The sequence below is a fragment of the Eurypyga helias genome, unplaced genomic scaffold, assembly GCF_000690775.1.
Source record: "Eurypyga helias isolate BGI_N326 unplaced genomic scaffold, ASM69077v1 scaffold3570, whole genome shotgun sequence".
Taxonomy (NCBI): Eukaryota; Metazoa; Chordata; class Aves; order Eurypygiformes; family Eurypygidae; genus Eurypyga; species Eurypyga helias.
The window spans coordinates 72090-91845 of record NW_010225092.1 but is presented as its reverse complement, the minus strand read 5'-3'; the positions used below and the strand labels follow the sequence as shown (position 1 = coordinate 91845).

At 42.3% G+C, this 19756-nt stretch overlaps 1 protein-coding gene across 1 annotated transcript in view; it reads right to left on the bottom strand.

Moving 5' to 3' along the window:
- Window positions 1-12289: 12289 nt before the first annotated feature.
- ATAD2B (ATPase family, AAA domain containing 2B) overlaps window positions 12290-19756 on the bottom strand; it is a 69044-nt gene continuing 61577 nt past the window's right edge. Inside the window, exons 25-28 of the mRNA XM_010148081.1 lie at window positions 16837-17532; window positions 15127-15254; window positions 13876-14004; window positions 12290-12331 (exon numbers count right to left, since the gene is read on the bottom strand). Coding sequence (XP_010146383.1) covers window positions 12290-12331; window positions 13876-14004; window positions 15127-15254; window positions 16837-17532 — 995 coding nt within the window. The remainder of the gene's footprint in view (window positions 12332-13875; window positions 14005-15126; window positions 15255-16836; window positions 17533-19756) is intronic.

Here is a 19756-nt window from a genome sequence, read left to right as displayed (position 1 = left end):
TGCTAGCCCGGAGTTGGATGGAGAACTGTCCGTACCCGTCGAAAGCAGGCAAGAGGAATACAACTACTTAAGGAACAAAAGCAGCGAAGCCAGCCAGTGAACATACTGCTCTCAAGTCTTGAATAGTGTCTACATTGAATGTAGAAAAATCATCCTCACCTTTTGGTGAACAAGGAGCAGAGCGCTCCGTGCTATGTAAGATATTGTAACTTAATAACACGAGGGTGTCACTAGATGTTATAGTGGCACTTGTTCTGGACGTCGGCTTTTGGTCAACCCAGGTGCAATAGAATTTCACATATTTTTTAAGCTGGGGAAGAGAGGAAAAAAACCACAAAATCTGCATTTTACTTTAGAGCTCAAGCTTGATTCTTAAAATAACCATGCAGATTAGTTTTACTATTACACTTCAGCATCAGTCTACTTGGAAGGTCAAAGTGTCCTTACCACTTTGATTCCAACATTTGTTTTTAACAAACACATGCTTTTCAGTAGCAGTGACTGAGAGGAATCTCGTGTGACAGATGGCTTACGTTGATGTCAGTCTTCCATCAGATCAGACGAGTCTGTCAGTTCTCCAGAAGCAGAGCCCAGAGCGGGGGGTGAGGTGGGGGCTGGGGAGAAGAAGAGGAGCCATTGGTAATAAATTCCATGTAAAATGATTTAAAAAAGAGGTCTGTTGGGCTGGATACGTTTCTGCTCCCCGTGACACTTGTGTGGGCAGGTGTGGCTACGCCCGCCTGGGGTTGGGGGGGGAAGGTGGGGGGTTCTAAACCTTTTCCGCCCGGTTTCTGCTGACGAGCGAACTCGGCAGTGCTCAATTTCTGAAATGCAAAATGAACTCGGGTTCGATTCCAGAGGCATTTTCCCCATAAATCCGCTCTTCACTTCTGCCTGGGATCACAGGAAAACACCCAGCGTAGTGTGGGATTCCCACGTTTTCAGTAATGGAGAGGATGCCTCCTGTTGTGGCTACGCGCTCTGTTTTGGCTCTCAACCAAAATCCCTTACGCTGGGATATGCGCCGCTATGTTTTACCTAAAGTCTGGGAAGTTTCTTACTTTATTTTCTTTTTCAAGTTTCCCCATATGTGTGGAAACCTTATACTTCTCCTACGTACGGATTTTAAACACACAAGGTTCAATCCCACGGTAGAAGGCGTAGACTTCAGCCCAGGACAGCAGACTTGAAGTGGTGACTATGTAGAGTTGTAAGTATATGCACAGCACAGGGGTTATATTTTTCTATATATTAAAATATTGTCTATCCAGAGAGCATTGTGATGTGGAAATTCTTTATAAATTTATACATAAACGGATCAAATGGGAGACGGGCCGGGTAACACAGAGGGGCAGGGGAACGAACCTTAACATTCACAAATAAATGGGAACCCCAAGCTAAGGATTGTCCGATTTCTTTCCAAGTAGAGGGAAAAAAGTTGCCATGCTTGCCTTTGCAGACGTGAATCCCAAATGCCAAGTCGGTCATTCAAGGAGGGTCCTGTGCAGGGCGTGGGTGAGATCTTGCGGTCAATATCTAGTTGAATTTCATACCAAATACGCTAGCCTTTTTATACTGAGGGAGGTCTGCCTACAGCTTCGGGGAAATCAATGCAGATGGTTAGCTAATCATCTTATTTTATTAATAACTGTTTATAAAATAAAAGGAAAAAAAATGAAATTTGTATCTTGCAGTATTTAAAGTGCTCAAGTCAGCTGAGTCAAGCTATAGGGTGACTCAGTCTCTCCTTCTGACAGTGAGGTTCCAGCCTTTGTTATGCAGCTGTTTTATTTATTCTTGAAAGAAAAAGAAAAAAAAAAATAAGCACAACAAAATTATATACTGGTATGTCATTTAAAGTATTTATGTCAAACAGGGTGCAAGTGTGAACCTACAGATTGGAGCACAAGTTTCTAACTGCCTGGGGCAGGACTAATTTTAGTGTTGGTGTGTGTCTGCCTCCAAAGGAGGTGCTACCTGTCAGCAAGACCTGAACACATTCAACATTTCCAATTTAGCTTATTTCTTCATTTCTCACACTGGAACAAAACTGGCTATTTCTGTGAATAATATTAAAAACAGGGTTATCTGTAATGGTATTGTATATAGTTTATGTTTACTGTTAAGTTCTTGTTATATTATAATAAATATATTTATAGATCTAGATTCAGCATCCCGATTGGATTAATTTTGTCACGACTGAACACAGAACAACAAACAGTGACCTCAGGTTTCATCCCAGCCATGGCTGAAAATGCGTTCATTCCATCCGGCTGCCTTCTTCTGAAAACCCAAAAATTTATTGCTAATATTTAGTAGATTCCAAGGTATTTCTGTTCTCATTTTGAAAAAAAAAATCTTCGACATTTTGGATTTTATTCAGCAAGACTGTTGTTTCTTCTTCATCTATTTTCCCAAACATAAAGTAAAGGAAAAGCTAAAGGGCTCAAGTTATTTTAGGAAACTATCTTGGAAAAAAGGCTGAGAGAGTTGGGCTTGTTCAGCCTGGAGAAGAGAAGGCTCCAGGGAGACCTTATAGCACCTTCCAGTGCCTGAAGGGGCTACAAGGAAGCTGGGGGGACTTTTTACAAGGGTCTGTAGTGACAGGACAAGGGGTAACGGGTTTAAATTGAAAGTGGGGAGGTTTAGATTAGATATCAGGAAGAAGTTCTTCCTGGAGAGGGTGGTGAAGCACTGGAACAGTTTGCCCAGAGAAGCTGTGGATGCTCCATCCCTGGAAGTGTCCAAGGCCAGGCTGGATGAGGCTTGGAGCAACCTGGTCTAGTGGAAGGTGTCCCTGCCCATGGCAGGGGGTTGGAACTAGATGATCTTTAAGGTCCCTTCCAACCCAAACCAGTCTGTGATTCTTTCCCATTTCAAGTCGGCTCAAAACCAGGAGCCAAAACACACTTTCGGCTGAAGCGGAGATGCCAGCACGTTCGGAAAGGCAGCAGCAAGCTCCCATCGTCGGCGAGTGTTCTGGGGTGACAAGACTGTGGGAAAAGCCAGAAAGAAACAGTCTGGAGGGAAGCAGATGGCTGTGTCTCAGGCACCGCGTTTCCATCACGCGTTACATTACACTGGACAGCGATACCAGAACAGAAACACCGTTTTTCCTCTCAAAAACCCATCTGTTTGAGGCACGATTAAACACTCGCCGAGGCTGGAATTCACGACGGCAGGAGCTGCCATCACAACCAAGAAAGGGGCAGACTACCTTGAAAAGCCACTCGCCCTTTGCCGTTCACCAGTGTTTTCTCCTGGTAACACATGGTACTTCAAGAAATCTGCTGGCTAAACAGGCATTACTGAAGGAGTAACAAATTCCCATTTTCTTTATCTAAACAAATCCTACATCAGTTGGTAGCAGCCTCACACACAGAATTGTTTTGGGTCCATTACTACCTGGGAGAAGGAAGCTCCAGTGCCGTCATCAAGCCAAATCTGCCCCTGAATTTTTCACTCGTGGTGGCCTACAGGCGGCAGGTTTGAAGGGCTGCCTGCTGGGTTTCAGTTCATCACCCGTCACTTTTGAACAGCGTTCTCTTTTCCTTCGGAGTTCACACCCCAGATCTTACACAGCAAGATTCCTACTGGCACGGGTACCAAACCCTTTCACGCTCTCTCCGGAGAGCTGCACTGCTGACCCAGGTTTTCTGACGGCTCGAGGGGCCAGTGGAGCGCGGAGCCTGTCAGCGAATTCAGGCAGAACCGTGGTGAGGGCTGGGCCCACGCCGAGGATTGCCTGGTCGCGCCTCGCACCACAGGCGACGCGCACACACCTCCACATCCAGCATCGGCCACCTTTTCTCACGTTTTTGTGGCTGAAGCGCAGACACCTGACGGCAGAACGGTTTGGGTTGGAAGAGACCTTAAAGATCACCCAGCTCCAACCCCCCTGCCACGGGCAGGGACATCGGCCAAGGTCACCAGAGACACCCCTGCACAACTCCAGCTTCCCACCTTGTTAAACACAGATGTATGTTCAATAAAAACTAATAGCTGTTACAGATAGAAAGGAACCAATCCCTCTCCCCATCTTGGGAAGTTCCACAACGCAGTTCCTAGCGCAACGTCCTCGTGCTGGTGGTCAGCATCAGCGGAAGGATCGGAGAATGGAGTAGCGAGGGTGATGAAGCACGAAATGCTCCGAGAGTGTCGGGAGCATCACGCTCTGCCCGAAACACTGTCCCTCCACTCGAGTAACAATAATCGGCTCTCAAAAGCAAGTCCAAATTTCCAAGCCCACTGGAATTTCTGTAGCCGCTCCATTTCCATTAGGCAGCCGTTTACTCTCAGGTCCAATGAATGCAGTGCCACCGCACTCATTGGCGCCGAGTCCAACTCTACCCGTGTCGGTTTATTCCCAGCTTTTCTGCAAGCTGCCGGTTTATGGACTGGAACATACAAGTGCCACACAAGGCCTTCCCAGGGAAAGCAAAGAGTGGGAATGTGGGAGGGCTTGGGGATGGCTCACATTCCTGTTTTCTGTTTGGCAAGAGGCATCCCCCGTGGGATGAAGACGTCCGGACAGCATGCTAACGGGAGAGGGTACTGGACTTCCCCTTGTGGGTTTTCAAATTGAGGAGGGCACCTCACACCCACCATCCCCAGAAATCCCACAAGTCTCAGCCCTGCCAACATTCATCTTTCACAGCACATGGGTATTTCAGGAAGAGCGCTGGGAGCGTGACCATTCTCACAGGGGCAGGCGACGTGACTGGGTAATTACCAGGCATTCACCTGACACCAATCCCAAGCCAAAATGGAAAGACTCTATCGAACTAGACCATGAATCAAAGAGATAAGAATAAATACCGTGATTTTCTAGAAAATCGGCCGTATCACACAGACCTGATCTCACTCTCCGACAGCATTACACGTTTGATTGATAAGGTAACAGATTTTCAACGGCATGTGACAAAATACTTCAACTTTCTCACTGTGCAGTATTCAGATGCAAACATTAAGCGGGCTAAGAATAGGCAGATTAATTGAGGAATATCTAATCTGCTGGAGTAACTCTCAATTTGGAGTTATCACAGTATTTCTAACTGGGGAGTCCCTCTTCTTCCCAAGTTCCTGAAGGAAAATGTTGACGTACATCCCTGGTCGCAGACCCGTGGAAACCGAGATCAGCAGAGCAAAGGCGAGCAAGGACCGCACAAGCCATACCGTGCTGTTGTGGCTCCTCGGGGTGGCTGGGACCACTAAACCAAAGCTTTCCATAAAGCTGAGCAGGACCTCAGAGGGGTGGGAATGAGGAATTTCGGATGGAGAACAGCACTGAAAATCTGCAGGACTGAGAAGAGACAAGCAGCAAGAGCTCCCAGCCCAATTTCTTGGCATAAAAGGACTAAATTGATCTCGGGATGTGTAAAAAGGGGAACGGCGAGTAGGAATCAGTGATTTTAGCTCTCTACATGGCACTGGTGGGACCAATGTTGGAATATCACATCAATTTCCTCTGCGAACAAATGTTTTAGAAGATGTTGAAAAATTGACCTACTGCAGAAAAGAGCCACAAAATTGAGTTAGAGGCTGGAGAAAATGCAGTGAGAGCCGTAAAGAGCTCGTTCTGCTCAGCAAAAAAGACCGAGAGGCTACTTGATCACAGTGCATTAGTATCTGGGGGGGGGCAGGGTGGGAAATGTCTACGTACGAAGAGTCTAGAGCATAAAGAGAAGACGAGCAGCAGTGCCCGGAACAGAGGCCAGACCAAAACAGACGAGGCACAAGGCGCGTGTTTCCACCCACGAGCTTAACCACTTGACCAACAGCTCAAAGACCGGCGTAGACGTACAAACTGCAGACCAAGACGAGGTGCCTTTCTCGGAAAGGCCGTTCAGCCAGACCCTACACACGCACGAGATTAAGTCACACGTGCCACAGCACAGGATTCAACACACAGTGTTTTCTGCTGAAATTAGTCAGGAAAATTCAGATTTATTCGCGGAGAGTAATCACTAAACATTTAAATCATCATTAGGTGTCAGCTCATTTTCATTTCCAAAATATATCCTCATGTATTGAAAAGATCAATGCTGTAAAATTTATGCTCGGCTTGTGCTTTCGTGGCTGTCCTCTGAATCTTGGGAAAAGGAAGCTTTCTGGTTTTAAAAAAGCTTTGTGCCTGCGGGACATGCTTTAAATTTTAGAGCGAGGCTCTGAAGCACTCTAACCCCAGTACAGGGGCTAGACATTAATTTTAATCTAGCTGCATCTCCAGTGCTTTATGAAAACATAGTCTTAACGTGCTTATACTCCGATAATTAAAATGTCTACACGAAACAGTAATTTATTTCTAAACTGACGTTAACGGTCACATGGCACGTGACTATTCACATGATATTTCCTTTGTCTCACTAAAGCTTTTGTGATGTCAGAGAATGCAGTGGGCATCACTTCCAAACTGATTTCAGAGTTATGTCCATCAGAAACCTAAACCAGATTGTCAATTTGTCCTTCCCTATCAATCACCAAAGCCAGGTATCACTGTTCTTCCAGGTAACCCCACACACAGGAGGGATTCTACAAGGTGTGACGACGTCAGCAAGAGAACGCAAGACCTTTACGGCAGAACTAGAGCGGGGGTTTGGGCATGAGAAATAGTTCCTTAACTAGAACAGCATTATTTTCCATCCCTTTACAGCAGAAAGACCCCATTTCTTAGCAAATTAATTTAGTCCAAAAGTAATGTATTTTCTAGGATGAATATAGCCTCTGGTTTATGTCCTCTGGTGAAGAAATATTTCAAAGGGAGCCCTTCTGAAATTTCCCCAAGTCCTTCCTTCCCCTCGATCCACAGTCCCCAAGCTGAAGGTGATCATCTTCTGCAGACTCCTCCTTCCACACGGACACAGCCAAACATCCCAGCGTTAAAGCACAACTCCCGTTTTACACTGATCCAATGGGGGTTTCACCAGGAAAAGATTCATCTCCACAAAAAAACAAGGATGACAAATGGTGCGAGCATTCCCAGCAGCCACCCCCGTCTCGGGGACCCACGCACTGCTCACGCGTGCTCGGCCAAATTCCTGACTGCCAGGAGACAGAAGAAGAGAAAGCACGGAGAGGAGTCCGCCACCGCAGAACCCACTCGGTGCGCCAACTGAACTACACTCCCTATGCAAACAATCACACTGTACCAAAATTACTCACTTGGAAACGGAACGAGGCTGAATTAATTAGTGTTAAAGTTTATAAACCCTCATTTTTACCTAATAGTTACATGACCACAAGCAATGCATAAAAGAGAGGGGAAAAAAAAAATTAAGGGCTTGGCTTCATTCATCAGTTTGTAAGTTTACAGATTTAGCTTTCAGAATTTATTCACATGCCGTGCTAGCTTAAAACCCCAAAGAACCCAAGTCCTACCCAAGGTAGAGAACAAAAGGATCTCGCTTTTAATGTAGCTAAATAAATTATCTCAGGAGCTTAAAGGAGGAGAGGATGTGCAGCGCTACAAGTTTAAGGAAATATGGGAAACTACATTTTGAAACTACCTTCAAGGCAGGAGCCAGCAGCAAACAATTGTCAACTACCAGTGTTGCATGAGCTTTTACTAAGGCTTTACTAACACCACCACAAAACCCACCCACTCCTCACTAATTCGTGCTCCGGAAACACCACTCAAGGTTCACCAGGTGTTGTTCCAAGAATCCTTCTGTCAGTGCCCAAATAAAGCAGTTCTGTTCCTTTTGACCAATTACTTCTACAGCCACTGTCAGCAATCAGGCCTGAAACTATGCTCCTCGTTAACACGGCCATCACCACTGCTGAGACAGAAACAGATACGCAAGGCCTCCTCCCCTACGTTCTTGCTTCACAGACCACAAACCCCTCGGATGGCGTAAAGCGTGGAGCTGGTGTCAGCAAGGCCACTCAGACCAGACTCCGCACCTGACCATGCCGGTACAAAACAAGCCCAGGCTCCCACAGACACAAAGTACACAAATACATTATTCTATTTATAGAATAAGTTATGTTTCATTTAATATCTAACTGTGCTTTCAGAGCTGCATATAAAGGCAGAATTAGAGTCAGATGTGGAGTTACTACAACCCTCTTCCTCATTCGCCTTTTTGCCCAGGAGCCCTCTAGTTTCACATTACACAGGAAGGAAAAGAGGAAAATGAGCAGGTGCTGTACGTCCTGCACCTTGAGAGGCCTGAACAGACCTTCAGAACAGCTGCTCATACTCTGCTCCACATCACATCCATCACACGCAGCCTGTTGGCTCCAGAGAAACTGCCAACGGGAACGACGCAGGTTGGTTCTTCACCTGCATAACCTCTAGCAGCTTGTTTTCCGACACATGAATTCTTGGGAGGCAGGAGGGAACTAAAGGAATTCCTAGCTATATTAGATGTTTATCTAAAACAACCCAAAAAACCCAACCAACCAACACCACACAAAGGAGGAATCTTAGAATCCCAGAACGGTTTGGGTTGGAAGGGACCTTAAAGACCATCCAGTTCCAACCCCCCTGCCATGGGCAGGGACACCTTCCACTAGACCAGGTTGCTCAAAGCCTCATCCAGCCTGGCCTTGGACACTTCCAGGGATGGGGCATCCACAACTTCTCTGGGCAACCTGTCCCAGTGCCTCCCCACCCTCTCCGGAAAGAACTTCTTCCTAATATCTAATCTAAACCTCCCCACTTTCAATTTAAACCCAAAGACCAACTTTGATAACCAGGGAGGAAAGCGTAACACATTTTCTAAGCACAGGGCGTAGCTTCCTACCACCGATGTCATTCGCTCACCAGTGTACCATGCTGATTTCACCTTGACAGTCAAAATTAATAATAGCGTTTTTTTCTTTAACGGACAAACACTGAAAGCAAAACGATGGCCTGAACAACCAAAAAGCAAGTTTCCAGAGTAAAACATCCAAACTGTGAAATCAAGGAGGTCTGGTAAGAAAAAGACTGGTATCAGCTAGTAGGCAGCATTTCTTTAAAATATGTTTTTGAAGAAACTAAAGGTGTGTTTTCTTGTCATCTTTATTCAAGTATTTCACAGCAGTTATATTACAAATTACAGTAAAATGTTCAAAATTTCCAGAAGTTCAAAAAAAAAAATTAAATAACTTACTTCAAACTAACGTAAAGTGAAGTCAAAATGCAAAACATCAATTTAAACACAGTTCTGAATAAAACTATAGAATCCAAAATATACCATAGTTGATGAAGAAAGTCTACTTAATCCACAAAGTAGACACACATTAATGAAACCGAACAGGACTCCCCAAATGTCTAAATAATCCAATGTACAAGATACAAAAGATGCAAGTACAAGCCCAAATTCAAGCTTATGTTGTGATTACAAAACAAAACCAAAAATGAATGACTGTCAGCTGCAGGAGCTGCCCTTCAGGAGACTGAAGGCAGAACCAGAGCTGACCCACCGACTTAATTACAAAACAAAAGAAAGGAAGACAAGATATTACAAAACCCAGTAATCCTATAAATACATTGGCATATGAGGAAATCAAGTAACAATACAGAGGACACAAAACAAAACAAAATTAATCACAGGTGAGATTCAAGCTTGCAAATACAATTAACTCCATAGCCATCGACTTCACCCAAGAGCAACTCCTACCTCCCGCCAGCCCCCCCGGAGAAACCTCCTTTCTTCTGGCCGGCCACATCCCCCTGATCCCTGCACAAGGACTCAGGCAGGAGTTTATTTGCAATTTTCACAACAAGAAACAAGGAAGAGAAGTCATTTGTACAAACTCTTGCCAGTGCTATGCGGCAAAACCAAAAATTAAACACATACAAGGAGTAAACCAGTTCAGACCACATGGATAGATTAACAGCTGGTTTAACTCTATAACCACCAGACGTCTGTAAAGGAAAACAAAAACTGAAGTGCGGTTATTTGGGCTAGGAAGGCGAGTATAACATTTTAGGTAAGCTGTCCACTAGAACATCTGGTATCAGCTACTTTTCTCTAAACCAACACGGCAGCTCCTCAATTAGTAAAGTTGCCTCTTACAATTTTTCCCAATCAACAACTGACAGTAAAAATTTTCCTTCAGAAAGCTGACCTTTTAGAACCATTTTTAACGCTAGGCATAACTTGCTTTTCATACTCACTGGTGACTAAAATTCTCAACTGTTTTAATCATATAAATTTATTAACTTCTTAAAAACATATGCAGTTTTATCTTCCACAAGTGCTGCTGTTACTTGAACAAAAACTTCTTTGAGTAAGTGAAACTGGAATAAATATTTTTAAAAAATTCTGCAGCAAGAACCTGAGACTTGCAAAAAACCCTTTTATCAGAAACTTGCTACAAAAAATCTGCTACATTTTATTTAATCAAATCTTAAAGTTTGTAACAATTTCCATCAAAATACAAAATGCTGTTAATGTACCAGACACAAAAATATCTCAAACAGGTATGATGCTAATAAATACTAAACGAAACATGGAAAAAAATCCCATAATCAAATCTGAGATCAAAGAATCTCATTTTAAATGTGTTTTCTGCTTGTTTTAGTTGGTTTTAATCGCACTTTCCCACCTAAGAAGTACAGTGTTTCTGCATGGGTTGCATTTAGAAGGTGTAACTCGATGCACGTGAATGCTTAAAAACCTTTTTCTGCCATTAGCTGTAAAGCAAAACAGTGGCATTCAGGGGAGAAAAAGATCCGAGACAGAATTAGGTTCAACCATAGGATACAAAGCACTTTGGATTACTGCAGTAGCCCAAGGCCCATGTCCTGTTTCTCCGCAGCGCTACCCTACGGTCGGCCGTAGAGGTGGAGACAAGTACCTTAGCTTCAGCTTGCACACGGGAGCAGAGTGATTACAGTCCTCCATAAACACTGTTGGTAACTAAAATACAAAAAGCTGAGGTAGCTCAGTATCTCTGCAGTATTCCAAGACTGTTTGCTCTAATTAAAAAGTAATCACACTGTGTTGCATATTTCTGGAAAGACACTTCCGCAGCTACGTAGGGACAGTCACAAGGGATGGTTAACAAAGGTAACACCAGCCAACTTCTTTAAAACACGTAGGTTTGAAATAAATCAGCCCAGGTAATGCTTTAATACTGAGCTTGCGATCAAACATGTTTTTTTCCTGAAACTGCCTAGACCGTTCTCTCCAGTTGCCCAAACGGAAAGGTTTTGAACTACACAATTCGGACCCAGAGAACTCTGGTCCGAACGGCTCGGACCTGCTGTCCTCCAACCCCCAGCATTAACAATGCTTTGCACGGAGCGAGCCGTGACGCCTGGTTTTTAAGGTTTGTTTTCAAGCGAGCTTGGGCTCCAGGCCTTTGACCAACTACAGTGTCTTCTTACCTGCACTGCACAGTCCAAGCTCTATTACGAACACGGAACTTCAGAAAGAAACCTGCCAGTATTACACGGGGTTTCCTTAAGGAACACAAAACGGAAAACAAGGAGATGGTGGGAAAACGCTTCGTTTTTTAGCAACACAGAACAGTTTCACTGTGTAACTTGTTTCTAAAACAAATATATACCAATGAAAAAGGAATTTCACCATTTTGGTAAAGTATGTGGCTTTTTCAGTGTGTCTTAGTTTAGTTCTGTAGAGTAAGACAGGCATTAGAGAACCATCATACCGGTTGCCATCCAAAGAAGAGAACAGACATCATCCTGTTGGAGATCTTCATTCTGAAGACAGCTTTCTAACATTGCCATTTGCTATAATCCCAACCAAGTGATTAGCCTTATCTTTCTCAATTGACTAAAAGGCACATTAAAGGCAGTTCTAGAGAGCCTCGTCTTCAAACTGCTGTACATCCAGTTACTCGAGATTCCTACCACAGTGCATCATTGCCTTCTTTAGAACAGATGTTTTTGTCCATTACCCCAGAGAAGAGAAAAATTGGAAAAAAAAAAAAAGAGAGGTTGCCTGTTTAAAAATATTCAACTTAGATCTGCTCTTTCCAGTTCTCTTGCATGTGTTGGTCTGCACTTTGCCTGAAGTTTCCCCAAAGATAATGCATGTAGAGTGAACAAGAGCAGAAATGAGAACAGTTTCTGTAGCACCAAAAATCTCCAAGCTGTGGCATTGTATTCTTTATTTATATCAGATACAACTATATGAAGTTCCGTTTGGTTCTTGTAGGCTGGTTGGTTTCAGGTACCTGAGACAATAGCACCAAATTCAACAGAAAGAAAAAGAGAGAGCACTTAAGACCAAGGCTCTGCACATACTTGGTGCAAATGGAAACTGAATGGCTCAGAGGACTGCTCTCCCGTGAGCAGTTTGAGAGGATAAACCCACCCATCTTGACGAGTTCACAGGAATGTTTCAAACACATGAACTGTTCTTTCCATCTCCTGCAAGAGACACGAATCATCGATTACACGTAAATATACAGAGGCAGAACTATAACTACATTCATAATTCTATTTACTAGGCTATTTCTATTTTTTTTTAATCTGAACAAATAATTAATTGGAAAATAGACATTTCTGTTTATTAGCTGCTATCTGCTAGCAAAACATGATAAAAGAGGAAACTAATTAAAGAAGTATTAATGCAGAGAAGTGCTCCACTATGACAGTCCATGAGAAAATCCAAGTGTAACAGGGTCACTTACATAATTAATGTACTCCGTATGTATTAAGCAAGCACTGCAATGGCACACTGCCCGAATACAAGTCTTGCTGCACACTTCTGCTATCCAGCTGTAAACACATTATCTGCAGTTTCTGCACAGAATCAAAGATCTGGCCGTCTTCAAGGCCAGGCTGGATGAGGCTTTGAGCAACCTGGTCTAGTGGAAGGTGTCCCTGCCCATGGCAGGAGGGTTGGAACTAGATGATCTTTAAGGTCCCTTCCAACCCAAACCATTCTGTGATTCTGTGATCAGACTCTACATACTCCTGCTGGATGTCTCTTTAATCTACCTAATATTTGCCAGTCTTTCACCGTATTTTTAGGTGAAGGTGGCAGAGGAATAGCATGAAAATGGTTTGAGTAGTATTTTGCAGGAACTCTACAATACCCTAGGCTAAGGCCTTTCCAGGTTTCACGGAAATATTTGTGGAAAATATTTGAGGAAAAATATTTATGGAGAAAAATATTTAGTGTTCAGTGACCCAAATGAAAACTACTAATTGTTGGACCTTTTCTCAGCAGGGTTGGTTATCAGCTGAATCAGCAAGCTGATCCAAACCTCTCTACAGCTGGAATGATGATGTTGGAGAGAATGCATGTTCAGAGTTACAAGCAGCCTAAGTCAATGGTGAAATGACCAACTTACTATAGATGCAGACAGGAGGCCTTTGACAGCAAACACTTTAAAGGAAAAGGATGGCAGCAAAGCAGACAACTGGCTTAGATCAGGCTGTACTGGACTTTTCCAAGGGCATACTCACCCACCTATAGAAAGCTGCAAACTTTTAAAGTCTTGTATGACAGTCACAATCAGCAAACTGCATGGAGCAGAGGTACGTCATTTTTCTGGCCTAGTTACGCAAGCCCAAGCAAGGACAACCGCAGCAGGGCTGGGTCAGTGTGCCCATCAAGTAGCCAACTACGTCCAGTGTTATTCATACCACAAATGTGGAAAGTGCTTCTATTCCATTTTTACTCTGCTACCATGTGCTTCCCCACGCTGCTGTATTTTCTCCTCTTTTTCCTCCTTTCTTTTAGGTTACATTTTTAATCCTTTTCTGGGGAAAGTATTATTAGAAACAACCTCGGGTTTTTAAGTCACTACTACATTAAGGTTTTTTCGGTTTATAGATACCTTCCTCAAAGTCTATTAAAAGCTTTTGCTTGCTAGTACAACGATAAATCGATACAGATTAACTTTGTTCTTGAAAAAAGTCTCCCAAAATTCAGATAAAGAATAAAAGAAGCTGTACAACATCACCTCTGTCAGCTGTGATTTGTCATAGTCTCTACGATGTCGGTAGATGCACTGGCTGAGGAGCGAATACAATCTCTCAAGTTGGTCAACAGTCAGGTTGTCACTCTTCTTAACCACCAAATCAAGCAGTTTCTGTTGGGACAGCAAAAGGTGCAGTTAAGAGGGTTTTATAATAACTTTTTTTAACAACAAATCAGAAACGCTATCTCCTTCTAAAGCCCTATTTTGAGGGGACACATACAACTAGAACGGACCACACCAGTAGGGCCACTGCTCCCATGTAGATGCAAAAGGACTCAGTGTCTCTCTTCACTTCTCTGCTTATACCCACGCTATTTCTTCTACTCTTAGATTCTATATTCACTATAGCTGGAGCAGTGTTTGTTCTGTTTGAACGATACTTCACCTATTTCATCTTGGTCAACAATTAGGACAAAGCAACCATAAAGAACGCCTTGATAGCTAAAGCAGACGTTTTGAAGAACTTGCATTAGCATGAAACTGTAAGTAAGGACCAAATGGAAACACATTTGGTACTCCACAAACGTTGAAAAATGGAACAATGAAAGAAGGGGGAGGACAACACATGTAAAACTGCTCCTAAACAAAAGGTGGAAGCGTGTATTTTACATGGAGCAGAGAGTAAAATTCAAGAATTATTTTCCTCTCATAAAACTTATACTGTTTCCAAAGAGATGATCATCTGCACTCCACAATGGGATGTAAATTTCACAGCAGGTCAAGCTAGTTTCTTCAACAGAAGACAGCAAATTTTCTTGTCACTTTACTTAAAAAAAGATCAAACTGAAAGAAAACTAACTAGCAGGGGTTCAGTCTGTGACGCCTAAACGCCAGCACAAATTCCAATTTGCTTTCCAACCCACTAGCACTTCTTCCCACCAAGTATACGTACAGGGAAGGGGAAAAGATGATGTTAACTCCTAATTACTAGGCACCCAGCAGTTCCTCAGTAACTGACATGTTCAATTAACACATGTGAGTACCTGCAAAAGCTGCAATTAAAATAGTGGACTGCTGTGCCATTACTGGATTTGTAAAGGTAGTAATGATGGGACAGTAAGGATTCAGCAACTTTTCATCCAAAAAACACCTATCGACAAATCACCTTCAAAAGTTACTGCTGCCATAACATTTGTTTGCAGTCAGAAATAAAGGAAATGTTGCTTCAGAATAGAGAAATGAAGCATTTTTCAGAGTCTGTTAACATCTCAATTTATTTTTCGGTTCCAGTACCTTTAGTCTGTCACGGTCAACAACTACAGAGGGTAAGGGATCCGATGGTTCCTCTGGGACCTGCTCCAAACTTGTGGACTTTGACTGTTCCACAGCAGCTTTTCGTGACTTCTTGCTTTTGAATATACCTGTGATTTTGGAAACAATTATTAGCACTGTCAGTCTCTGAAAATGAACAACTTTTCTTCACTTTGGTTTCATTTTACTTGTTCTGTTTGTTGGATTTTTTTGTACCCAGAAAGCATGATAGTAGCAGTGCACAGGATTCGTCAAATTTGCAGAATTTTGAATGCTTATAGGTGCACAAAACCAGAGTTCAGGAAACACAGCTGAAAACCAGTCATCTTTAAAACTGAACTCCGAAGTCCCAACAGAAAATTGGATGTCACTGAAATAGTTTTTCCTTTGTATCATTTTTACCTAGCAATGTCAAATTATATGGCTTCTAAGCAAAGTTAAGTTAATGCTCAAACTCTAAGTGAATCAAATCCTCATGTTTCTCTCCAAAGCATCCCACATCATCACCATGGTAATTCTAACATCTGCTCTACTCCTAAAACTTCACGGTTTTGTGACACATTTGTTTTCTTCCACCTCTGTATGAAAGCTGTTGTCCAATCCTGTTGTGGCAAACAATTCTATGTATCCTGATCTCTCCCTACGCTCATTCACTGTTTTTCCTCCTCCTCACTTATTTAAAATGCCTTTTTCCTCTTGAGGACCCCTTGTTATTATAACCACCCTTAATGTATACAAAATTCAGCTGCTAAATGTAGAAATGTAAAGGCTCTTAACATACTCTTCTGATATTCTTCGGACCTTTGCTCTATCCTCCTCGTTACCCTTAGAGAAAATGTGTATGCACAAACACAGCCAACATGTACACAGTGATATTCTCATAATTCAGATCTCTCATTAAAGCTCATTTACTTTGTAAATCTCAGCGCTAACTTTTGAAGTATAGATTTCATTCTTTTAGATAATTCTGAAAAGCTAATTAAAAAGGCAATCATGCATAAGGCTTTTACTTCTCTTCCCTGAGGAAACGATGTCTCTTGTCTTCAAAGGACATGGCCCCTTCTTTTATGCACCACCAGGATTTCCCTTCTCGTTCCCTTATCTTTTTGCCGCACTGTTACTGTGTTGACTGTAACTCCAAAGCCAGATACCTTCTCTATTAGATAAACAACAGTTTATCTGGCTTTTATTATGAGTTAAACTGCTTCAACTTTTGCTATGAGCAAAAGGAATGCATTCTGTACTTATATGTTCTTCTATCCAATGTCAATGATGCTTTTATCATAACTCTCTAACAACACAGGCCAAAATATATCATCAAGATTAAAACGTAGATCATATAGAACAAATCGACCAAAACATGTATCATTTATCTGCACTGATAATACCATTTAAACAATAATTAAGGATGTAAAAAGTATCTCAGTATTTTCAATATTTCCCATAAAGCCTACAAAAATAAACAGAGTATTTGAAGTATGGAGATACCTGTTAGGAGAACATTACAGCAAGTCAAGGGTGGACTCCTACTTTATCTATGTAGAATTACATGGTTTAAGCATACTAAAAGTTTCAAATAGATACCAGTTAATAAAATATTATCATATAATTATTACTGTAACATAAGATAACTACAGTTAAAAACATACTAACTTGGACACTAAGATAAGAAACACTGAAAACAAGCTATACCTTCTTTATCTGCTTCAGCATCTTTAGTTTCAATGTCTGTGCTCTGTAGTGTTTTTTCATTATTGCTGCAGTGTGGTAATTCAGCTTTCACTAGATCAGCTCCTTGACTTTCACTGGAAGTTTCTGTTTTCTCCTTTGGCTGGTCTTCAGATGAAGATTTTTGCTTGTAGCTAGACCCGTTGCTGTTGTCACAGGGTGAAACAGCACCAACTGACTCCATTTTACCATTATGACATGCTGGAATAGGTGTACCCTCTGAACTGTGTACAGATGTCTCTCCATTCACACAATCCCCTGCTGATGTGGAGTCCTTCCTTAACTCCTTTTCAGCACTCAGGGTAATGCTGTCGGTTATTAAGAGAGATTCATTTGAGCTCTCTTCTTCTGTGGATGCAAAATTGTTTTCCTTTCCTGATGTCCCATTGTTAAGCCTCTGCTCTGCATCTATATCCATAATATCACAAGAGGATTCATCATTTGTCATAGAGAGATCTCCTGTTTCCTCTCCATTCTCCTCAATGCAGTCAGTACTGATCTCTAGCTCTCCGTTTTCCAGCAATTTACTGTCGTCTCCATGATTTTCATCATCAGCAAACTTTGCATCATCTTCATCTTTCTTTAAATTATTGACTTTCCTCTTCTTAATGATGCCTTTGCCCCACTGTGAGCGCCGTCTTGATTTTCTCCTTATTCGAACTGAATCATAATGGATAAAAAAAAGAGCAGAACTCAGATGCGCAGGTAGCCCTCAAAAAACAGACTAGGATTATTAGAATATACTGTAGGTGAGAGGCAAATCAAATGTGTTCATATTTCAAGGAAAAAGGAAGGTGCCTTGATTTCAATATTAGCAAATTACAGATACCAAGGACTTCTAGAAGTATAAGGAATCACAGAATCATAGAATGGTTTGGGTTGGAAGGGACCTTAAAGACCATCTAGTTCCAACCCCCCTGCCATGGGCAGGGACACCTTCCACTAGACCAGGTTGCTCCAAGCTTCATCCAGCCTGGCCTTGAACACTTCCAGGGATGGGGCATCCACAGCTTCTCTGGGCAACCTGTCCCAGTGCCTCACCACGTTCTCCATGAAGAACTTCTTCCTGATATCCAATCTAAACCTCCCCACTTTCAATTTAAACCCGTTACCCCTTGTCCTGTCACTACAGCCTCTTGCAAAAAGTCCCCCCCAGCTTCCTTGTAGGCCCCCTCAGGTACTGGAGTGAACACTCACTCGTGTACACAATTCCTACCCTAAACTATGGAAATAAGTAAGACTTGCTAGCTTTTCCTACTTAATGTATTGCACATCTACCCGTGTGTAGGTAAAACGGTAAAAGCAGTGATGTAGAACTCAATGGTCATTCTCATCTAGCTATTTCAGACTCTGAAGACAGTTATTCTCATTTTTGCTTTTACAACCCCAGCGATTTTAAATCATTATGAAGTGAAACAAAACAAAGTGTAATCCATGGATTCACAGAATAATTCAGGTTGGAAGGGACATCAGGGAGCCTGTAGTCCAAGCTATGACTCAAAGCAGATCAGCTGTGATGGCAGACCAGGTTGGTCAGGGCTTTATCCAGCCGTCTACTAAAAACCTCCACAGATGCAGACTGTATGATCTCCATGGGTGTCCCATACCACAGCACAACTGTCGGAACAATGAAAAGGCTCTGATCTGTATCAAGTAAGAACCTCTCATTTCATCTCCACTGTCAATTCAAAGGTACCTTTGGAGTTTGAATCAGCTAAGGAATAAGCCTCTCCTCAGTCTTTCATTCCTCCCCACCTCAGTACTCAAGTTCAGTGCATTGACAAAATGTGGGTTTAGAGGATGAGGATTTTTGGTTTAGACCATTTTATCAACCCTGTCTGCAGCAAGACCTCAAACATCTGAATCTGTGCAATGAGTTCCCTTATGCAGAATGGAAACCATAGCTCCTTAAAAGTGGCCTCATGCCCAAATGCCTTCTCCCCCCCAATATTATGCAACTCAACTTGAAGCAACATAGGCATGTGATCCTGTTTTCCTTACTTCTGCATTCTTACTTTTTCACTTTTCCTATCTCTTGTCTATGGTTTCTGTGCCTTTGGAAAACCGCATCATGAACTTCTTTCAGTCAGGGCTCGAGATACAGCTAAGCACCAATCTAAAAGAGGTTTGCGGGCACATCTGCAACACGATCAGTAAATACAGAAGGCAGACCATTCAGATCAACTAATGTTGTCAACATCCTTTTCAAAAGCAGTAATAGGACACAGCTCAGAAGACCAAGGAAAAAAACCAAAATTTCTACATTCAAATGCAAGTAATGAGACTGCTCATATTTTTACAGAATTGCTGATGTTGCAGCCAAGTGATTATAACTAAAAATCACAAACAACAGTTACCACAGAGTAAGAAAATCTCCCATTCTGAAATTAACTCCTATGTCGAGCACCTCCGTAAGGTTCTTGGTATTTGTACCTTGCTTTGATTTATGGGATATCAAGTCCTAGATCTGTGTCTGCCAACCTCACACTGAGTTACAAAGATCAGTGTTTATTAAGTTGCTTTGAAGATACAAGCACTACGCAGGTACAAGAGTACTGAGAATTAAATCATGGAAGCTCAGAGAAGCACAATCGTGCTTTCAGAATTTACTCCCGGTGAGTGACACATGTAAGCAGGTAGTTTAACCAGTACGTTACAAATAGATCTCAACCTTTTCAATTCCAAAGCTACCTAAAGATACAGTCACATTGCAATAAAAACAGTCTCACTTAGAGTGTGCATTTATTGTTACAAATAATCCCTACTGGAACTGTAGATTTGATTGGGAAACCCCCTTTCTTCAGCTATTTTCTAGATTTGATAGTAGTTTGTACAGTCAGTTTCACTGTTTTAGTGATGACAAACTAAGACCTGCTCACATGGC